The sequence below is a fragment of the Microcaecilia unicolor genome, chromosome 12 (genome assembly GCF_901765095.1).
Source record: "Microcaecilia unicolor chromosome 12, aMicUni1.1, whole genome shotgun sequence".
NCBI classification, from domain to species: domain Eukaryota; kingdom Metazoa; phylum Chordata; class Amphibia; order Gymnophiona; family Siphonopidae; genus Microcaecilia; species Microcaecilia unicolor.
Window position 1 is genome coordinate 100472771 of NC_044042.1, and position 9195 is coordinate 100481965.

The following is a 9195-nucleotide window of genomic DNA, read 5'->3' on the forward strand; positions in this document are numbered from 1 at the left end:
GTGGGCAGAAAAGTTTTCCCTTATTGTGGTTAGAGTGAGAAACTGTCTCATTTCAGATTTTTTTTCCACCTACCTACAATTCATCTGTCTGTACACTCATTTAATAAGACTAGAACAGCTAAAGAGTACAAAGGCTCTCATTTCGACTTACAACCCAGTTACATAACGAGCTAGATTATGTCTTTGTGAAATGTAATGTAGCTTTTCAGTTTTATTTGCAAAATGCTCCAGATGCCTGAATGTTGGTGCTTCTCTACCGTTGTTTTCTGTTTCGGGTTATCTAGGTGTTCATTTAAAAAGAAATGCTCACTTTCCAAATTAGGGTCCTGCATTTAAAAGCTTTTGCAGCCAAATTTAGGAATTGCAGGCTATATTTCGAGACACACACTGTCCAGATAGTGCCAAGGGGGGTCACAGGATATATTTCGGGGCACACACTGTCCAGATAGTGCCAAGGGGGATCACAGGATATATTTCGGGGCACACACTGTCCAGATAGTGCCAAGGGGGATCACAGGATATATTTTGGGGCATGCGCTGTCCAGATAGTGCTGAGGGGGGGTCAGAGGATATATTTAGGACATTGCCAGAAATTGCCAAGGAGGTCAGAGAATATATTTAGGACACTGTCCAGAAAGTGCCGAGGAGGTCAGAGGACTTATTTAAGGGCACTGTTCAGAGGTTACCAACAGAGTCATAGGACATATTTTAGGGGCACTGTCCAGAGATTACCAAAAGAGTCAGAGGACATATTTAATGTCTCAGTCCAGAGAGTGCTGAGGGAGTCAGAGAACATATTTAGGGGCAGTATTGTTGCTGAATATCCTTTTTTGCTGGCATTTAACTGGTCAACGTCGCCTTCTAACCAGACAAGTGCCTGTGAATATCAGTGCCTAAGTTTATAGGGGAAATTTTTCTCCTGAATTTAATGTCATTTAGTATTTGTATTTTATTTTTCCCAAATATTAGTTTTTAGAATGGATCACATCCAAATATATCTAATTCAATTAAAATCACATACACAAAAAAACCCCCAAGTAATCATAAATTCCCATCCCAGTTCTTCTCTACATTTTATTTATTCCAAGTAAAAACCTGCTCCATAGCCCCTTCTAAAAAAAAAAATTAATAAACTGATCCATCCAGATTTCCTTATGTTATTATATTCCTAAGAATCTGAAACATTTTTCCCAGCGAGCCTGATGTTATGGATCCGGTAGAATCATTTAATTTAACATTTTAGAAACTTCACAGGACAATTTCTCAGAGCAAACCACCCTCTTAGTATCTTTTTTTATCTGAAAAAAACAAGGTAACGGTATTGAGGTCTTATTTTACAAAGAAGGGTTATGTGTTTTTTTGGTGGAAAGCTGCAAATGTTTCCTGATGTGGATCGTGCCACAGTTATCTAGATAATAATTTCTTCAGTTGAAACCACATGTGCTTGTAATAAGGGTAACTTTTTTTTTAAAGCTTGATAAAACCTTCTGATTCAAGTTATACTTTTCTTTTTGTAATTCATCTCAATTAGAGCGATTTCTGATAGAGAAAGAAGTGGAATGAGTTCTTGTTTTATTACAGAGATTATCAGTTAGGTGGGGAGTTAGTTGAGAAAGGTCTAATTGTATGGATGTAAAAGTGGCAGAGTAATTGTATATCTGCTTAAATTGTCTTTTTTCTTTGCTTTCTTTCATTTTTTCTTTATTTATTCATACTTGTATCTCACAATTATCCAAAAACGAGTTTCGGATCAATGTGGCTTACATTTAACAGTTGTTAGAGATTACATTGATTCAATTACATTTACAAGGTTGTATGATGCTGTGTTTTACAGTGGTTGGCAAGATAACTATTAGTGCTTATGGAATAGTAATTGGGTTTCTTGAGAAGATATGTCTTAGTTCATTTCTTAAATGAAAAGATGTGTTACAGTTAGAGGTTGTGTTCTGTGTTGTTGTTCCAGAATTATTACTGCATATTTTACTAATAGAATTTCCTGAAGAGGTTTATGATTTATACTCCTGTGTTCTCCATAATGTGGGGACTTAAATATTGCCTTTTTGCAATTGTGGATATGTATGTTTGAAAATTCTAATAAAAGCTTTTTTTTTTTAATGATCCATCCAGAATACAATAAACGCCAAAATTTTTACTTCTCAATCAATTTCAAGCCATCTGACCCTTCATCAGAAAATGAATCCACTCCTATCTGCATAAGCCATGTCTTAAGCTCCCTACTGAAAATTAGATGATTTGACGCGACTTTAGTTTCAAAGGCAGCTTGTTCCATAGAGGGAGGGGGGGGGGGGGGGTTTAGTCAGTGTCCAGTTGCTAGCAGTGTGCCCTTTAAGGTAAGTGCATGAGCGATCACTCATACAAATTGGGAGTCTTGCTCACTTAGGGTCAATATTCGTTCACTTCGGAGGGCGCTGTCACGCCGAGAGTCATGGTTACTGTGGATGCAGGAATAAAACTTTTTACCACCCCGCAAGAACAGTAAAAAGTTTTGTTCCCGCAGTAAAAAAAATCCTTTTCTCCCTTCCCATCTTCCTCCCTGCAGTTCTCACATACAGGATCCTGCAGCCAACAGCAATTACAGTAAGAGGCTATCTCCGTGGCCTTCCTCCTGCCACATCCCGCCCTCTCTATTGCAACTTTCTGTTTAATGTCAAAACAGGAAGTTGCAGTAGAGAGAGCGGGATGCAGCAGAAGGAAGGTCATGGAGATGGCCTCTAACTATGAATTAATGCAGGCTGAAGGAAGTTGTATGTGAGACATGCGGGGAGGAGGAAGGGAGATGATAAAAGTGCTGGCTGGATACATGAAAAGGAAAGGAGAGATGGGGGGCTGGACTGGACCTATGGGAGGAGGGGTAGGGTTAGGGCAGGGGCTGGGGCTGGAGCTGGAGAGAGGTGCTGGCTGGACCCATAGGAGGAGGGAGAGGAGAAGGAGCAGCTGGAGGGAAAGGAGAGAAGTGCTGGCCATACCCATGGGAGGGGGCGGGGGAGGAGAGAGGTACTGGGTGCATTAAAGAGGGTTGTGAAGGAGCAGAGCAGGGGGAGAGCAGAAGGATTGGGGAGAGCAAGTGACACAGCAAAGGAGAGGAATGCAGGGAGGAGCAGAGGTGTAGCTCTCCCTGGCTGTCTCTGCCTCATTCTTTTTCCCTCATTCACTTTTTTTGCTTATCTCTGAATCTTTTCTTCTGTATATCTCCTAAATTTTAAGGGGTTTCGACCTTAGCTTACACCCAACAAACAGGATTTAATAAGGATCTGGGTTTTCTAACTTTACTTGGTCCCTTTTTTTTCACGACCAAGCCTCGAAAAGGTGCTCGAACTAACCAGATGAGCACTGGAGGGAATCAGGGATCACCTCCCCTTACTCCCCCAGTGGTCACCAACCCCCTCCCACCCCCCAAAAAAAAATTAAAAAACATTTTTTTCCAGCCTCTCAAATGTCATACCCAGCTCCATCACAGCAGTATGCAGGTCCCTGGAGCAGTTTTTAGTGGGTGTAGTGCACTTCAGACAGGCGGACCTAGGCCCATCCCCCCCCCCACCTGTTACACTTGTGGTGGTAAATGTGAGCCCTCCAAAACCCACCCGAAACCCACTGTACCCACATGTAGGTGCCCCCCTTCATCCCTAAGGGTTATGGTAGTGGTGTAGAGTTGTGGGTAGTGGGTTTTGGGGGACTCAGCACACAAAGTAAGGGAGCTATGCAGCTGGGAGCAATTTGTGATGTCCACTGCAGTGCCCCCTAGGGTGCCCAGTTGGTGTCCTGGCATTTCAGGGGGACCAGTGCACTACGAATGCTGGCTCCTCCCACGACCAAATGCCTTGGATTTGGTTGTTTTTGAAATGGCCGTCCTCAGTTCCCTTTATAGGCGAAAACCGATGTCGGCCATCTCTAAGGTCGGCCTAAATATTGGGATTTGGGCGGTCCCGGACCGTATTATCGAAACGACAGATGGGCACCCATCTTGTTCGATAATACGGTTGGCTCTGCCCCTTCCCGAGGCTGTCCCCAAAGATGGGTGCCCTTAGAGATGGGCGCCCCCGTTCGATTATGCTCCTCTATGCTACCTTCAATGTCTCTAGATCCCTCTTTTCCATTTAGTAGCATTGAAATTATGATTTGAAATGAATTTTTAAAAATGATTAACACTAAATCTGATCCACAGATAGCTCAGATGGATCCCTCCTCCCTACTCCACACACACACATACTCTCTTTTTTTGGTTGCTAGGCTATTTTTAGCATTCACTCGAAAAAAAAATTAGCACGCAGCAGGTCGCTCTATAGAGGGAACACTGGTTGCCAGCTGAGGTCAGTTTGACCTTCTTTGTTGTCAGAATATGCAACTTCAAATCCTGACCTGATACATCCACATTTGAAAATTTATCGTTCTCCACGGCCAAATATCTGCTCTAAACCAGGGGTTCTTGACCCAATTCTCAGCGCACACCCAGCCTCTCGGGTTTTCAAGATCTCTACAGTGAATAGGCATGAAATAGATTTGCATACAATGGAGGCAGTGCAAGCAGATTTGCCTCATACATATTGTAGCTGGGTCACCCCTCCAGGACCCAGCTAGGCTCAACCCTGCTTAGCTGTCTTCTCCTTCACACGGCTGTTGTCTCACTCCACAGCAATCTGGCTGCTCTGAGCTTCAGCTCCAGGCCCTGAGAACTTCCAGGACTTCTTCCCCCCTCCATTCCTTTCACAGAGGCACATTCAAAGCACAACGTTTATAAGTAAGAGAGCTTTATTTTCTTGCTTCCAGTCAACATAAACACCCAACACCTTAACTCCAGGTTGTTTAGGGCTTGCTGCCCAAAGCACAATTCAGGTTCAAAACAGTCCATGTAACTTCACTTCACTTTAACCAAGATTACTTCTCTTAGGGAACAGTACATTATCAGAAAGAAAACACAGTAGCTTGGTAGGTTGCAGCCCCAGACCTTTTCAGTATGAAACAGTTTACACAGTCTTTCTTGCACCTTCTTACAGCACAGCTACACAGCTTTGTTCCCACCTGGTTCAGGCTGGGGTTTCAATTGTGCCCAGCCCTTTTTCTCTCCCAGGGGCTGCACCTGTTTCCTCTTTAGTAGAGATCTCCCCCAGCACCTCAGCCTCTCTCCTCCGGTCTTCCACCAGTCTCTCCAAGGCACGGCTAGCCACCCTCTTATGGCAGCTTTTCGGGTTTGAGCCAGAGCTCCAATCTCCATCTGTTCCTCCTCTAGTCCTTCAGTAACCTCCATTTTATCCTCCTCTTCAACTTCCCCCGCCCCCAACCTCTCCAGCTGGCACTCATCACCTTCCTTAGAGACCATTTCCCAATCTTCTATCTCCTCCCCTAACTCTTGCACAGCCGGGTGGGGAAGAGAAGGATTCTGGGGCTGGTAGTTCCTCCCCTTCTTCCTTAACCCGGCCAACCTCTCTACCTCCGGTAGCCCAGCTTTCTGAATGTGGGTGTTGTGCACATGAAATCTGCCCCGTTGGGGTTCCCCGGCTCCCTGCACTCCCTTTGTTCGTGCCTTCCCGGATCCCCTTTCACCTGCACTCTCACAATATTCATTGTGGTGATCCTGAAAACCTGACTGGCTGATTTGTACCAAGCACTGGGCTGAGAACCCCTGATAGATAATTGTGTATGGGAAGTTTTTTAAGAGGTTCCCATGGCTTTTGGGGGGCAAATTTTATAAATGGCACTCAAAATTCGGTGCTGGAAACTTTTAGTGCCAGACTTATGCCTGCTGAAACCTGCTGTAAATGCTGGGGCCCAAGTCAGGTGCACTGAGGCCGTCTACTGTAACAACACATGTAACTTTTCAGAATGTTCCGACATACCCATGACCCTCCCTTGACCATGCCCCTTTTGATTTACATACTATTAGAGTTATGTGCCATCCCTTATAGAGTTGTCAACACCCAATTATTAATGTTAATTGGCTCGTTGGTCAATTCATTTGAACACTCATCTCAGGAGCACACCCAAATTTTGGTACACAAATCTAGGCACCATATATAGAATTTGTGTGTGTGTGTGTGGGGGGGGGGGGGGAACAGAAATGGCCTTTTCTAAAATTGCCTGGTGCCTATCCACAACTTATGTGCATACATCCTGTGCATGCATCAGTTTGTGCTACTTGGATGGAGGGATTGGGGCAGGCTTTAGACATATGCACATATTTTCTAATGGTCCCAAAAAATAGGCAAAGAAACCGGGAAGTAATGAAACCAAAGACCTGGTGCAAAGCAACTAGGAGCAGCGGAAAAATACCAAAGAACTGCAAAACACCAGTATAGTGCATAGAAGACAATTTATTGGAGAAACTCAACGTGTCCACGTTTCAGTGGACACCTGCAGCAGGGGTGTAATGTCCACATTCAGTAAAGGGAATGAATTTCCCAAATAACAACAATGAATTGAATGGGTGGAACTTGGTCTGTAGAAACAGAAATCAATCTTTAGTGCAAATAAATTGTCTTCTATGCACTAGATGGGTTTTTTGTAGTTCTTTGGTATTTCTCTGCTGCTCCTGGTTGCTTTCCACCACATATTTTATAATTTACAAGTGTGTGCATGCAAAACGAACCAGCAAATTTGTACGTGCCAAAGATTAGGTGTATATGTATGCATGTACATTTAGAGGAATCATTTTAGTAAGGAAATCTGGTGACACTTATGTACAAACCTGCCACACAGAGTGGCCTGTTATATAATTATTCCCATGGTGCTGTTATAAAGTTATTCCCATGGTGACCTTCCCGTACTTCTTCCAAGTTTGTTTGTTAGATGGCATGCCTACTATTTTCCTTTATTCTAGGGCATGGATTTATCCTAGAAACAAACTCTTATCATTTGAGAAGTACAATGTAATTCCTAGCAATTACTAGTATTGCTAACAAAGTTACACTTTCTTTAGACTCAAAGCTCCTGGACAGAAGAGTTCCTGCAATCAACTACCGACTTTTATGGTGATGAAAATTCAGTGGATTACAGTTTAATGCCAGAGATGTGTGAGATGCATGACGTTCAGGAGTTTGGCAAAGTGTATCAGCCCTGCATCTACTTTCTTGTCTTTCTGCTAGGAGTTGTTGGAAATGGTCTTGTTCTGGTAACCTATGTTTACTATAGGAAGATAAAATGCATGACTGATATCTATCTCCTTAACTTGGCCCTGGCAGACCTCCTTCTGTTGAGTACTCTTCCCTTCATGGCCATAAGTTCAATTCATGGTTGGATATTTGGCAATGAAATGTGCAAGATAGTCCAAAGTGTGTACACTGTCAACTTCTTCAGCGGCTTCTTTTTTCTGACTTGTATCAGCATTGATCGGTACATTGTGATTGTCCAAGCGGCAACAGCCCACAGACTTCGGCTGAAGATTGTCTACTACAGTAAAATCACCTCCATGGTTGTCTGGCTGCTGTCCATACTGCTGACTATACCTCAGCTCATCTTCAGCAAGGTAGTACTCAGGGAGGAGGTATTCTTGTGCAGAATGATCTTCCCTGAGGATGTCACCAAGAGCATCAAAGGATTCAGTAACTTTGCCCAGGCCATCTTCGGCTTCATCATTCCCTTCCTGGTGATGGTCTTCTGCTACTCCATCATCATCAAAACCCTTCTGGGAGCTCGTAGCTTTGAGAAGCACAAAGCTTTGAAGGTCATTATTGCACTGGTGGTCATCTTTGTGGTGTTCCAATTCCCCTATAGCCTTGTCCTGTTTCTGGAGGCCACTGATTTCTTGTGGAGCAGGGAGATGAGCTGCAAGGAGAGCAAGCAGAAAGCTGTAGCTATCATTGTCACTAGCAGTGTGGCCTTCACCCGCTGCTGTCTCAACCCAGTGCTCTATGCCTTCATTGGGGTCAAGTTCCGGAACGATGTTCTCCACTTAATGAAGAATTGTGGATGCATTACCCAAGCTCAATATACCAAGTTTGTTGGGAAATATGGCATCAGCCATCAGCACTCTTATTCCACAGCTGGCGAAACGAGTAGTTTAACCCTGTAGGCAAGTGTAATGGAAGTGAATTTTAAAGATTGTTTTTCATCTCTGTCTTGATCGACCAGTGCACTTGGGGTCTGTATTGTTGATTAGAAGTAATTCTGTTTAAAAATCATTGAAACTTTGATTGTGTGAAAATAAGTTGGAATGCAGAAGATAAGGCACATCTCTAATTAATTTGGTATGTGAAGGGGAGGATGGCACTTGTTTTCCAGGCCCAGCTTGGCCACCTGGACTTGGGAAAGCATGTGACCACGTTCCCACAGTATGGCTTGTTTACCTAAACAGAGAAGCATTCTGTAATTTTCCTTAGAAGCACTCTGTAACTTTCCCTAGCTCTGAAAATGAGCTCAGAGCCTAATAAAAAGGGAGGGCTTGTCACAGCAGAGTGGGAGCTCATCTGTGAGCAACGTACATGCTGCGCAGAGGATTGGTTCCTGGTCTAAGAAGCTCCTGGCTCTCGCTGTGAACCGGACTCCCCCAGCTGATGTTACAAGCCTGGATGATGTAAGGACCAGTGATGTATGTATTATTGCTTCTTTTCCTGGTCTAAGAACTGTTTCCATTGCTTAGATGTAGAGACCAGGGATGTAATGATTGTTTAGCTAATCATTGTATATGTGCTAACCATTGTATATCCCTTAATCATTGTAGAATTTAGCTCCTCTAATAAAGGTCTTATTTACTTGATACGAATCCAAAATAATCCACAGTAATTATTGGGTAGTCCGTGTCAGTGAGGCAGGCTGTCCGTAGCAGTTCAGCAAGCTTGAAAAAAAACTGCCTTCTGTTCTGGCTGCAGACTTGGGTATTGCAAAATGCAAGAACAAAACTGAAAAATAATCTTCTCTAGTCTTTGAAATAAGACACAATCCACAAAACAGAAATGGCCATTTTCTTCACTAGTGATAGCAACCAAGCAAACAATTGCATTTGCCATGCTTGTTAGTGCTGGACATATCTGAAGCAACAAAATAATATAGAGTACAGTTATTTCAAAGAGATTATCCTGAAGTAAAACAATCCATCACAGTTAAATATAATGAGAGAAGACCAAGTGATAACTTGACATACGGCTGTGAAGAGGGAAGTGACCTCTTATCCTTGGCTTGGTTTAAATTGCAGCATATTTAGGTTTGATATTAGGTAACACTTTATTACTGAAAAGGCAATTAAGC

The 9195-nt window shown here is 43.2% G+C and overlaps 1 protein-coding gene across 1 annotated transcript in view; it reads left to right on the plus strand.

Annotated features, from left to right (window-relative positions):
- The window catches only part of CCR10 (C-C motif chemokine receptor 10), a 48429-nt gene extending 40345 nt beyond the window's left edge, over positions 1-8084 (plus strand). Inside the window, exon 2 of the mRNA XM_030221467.1 lies at positions 6932-8084. Within this exon, the coding sequence (XP_030077327.1) occupies positions 6932-8023 (1092 nt within the window). The 3' untranslated portion in view covers positions 8024-8084. The remainder of the gene's footprint in view (positions 1-6931) is intronic.
- The last annotated feature ends 1111 nt before the right edge of the window (positions 8085-9195 follow it).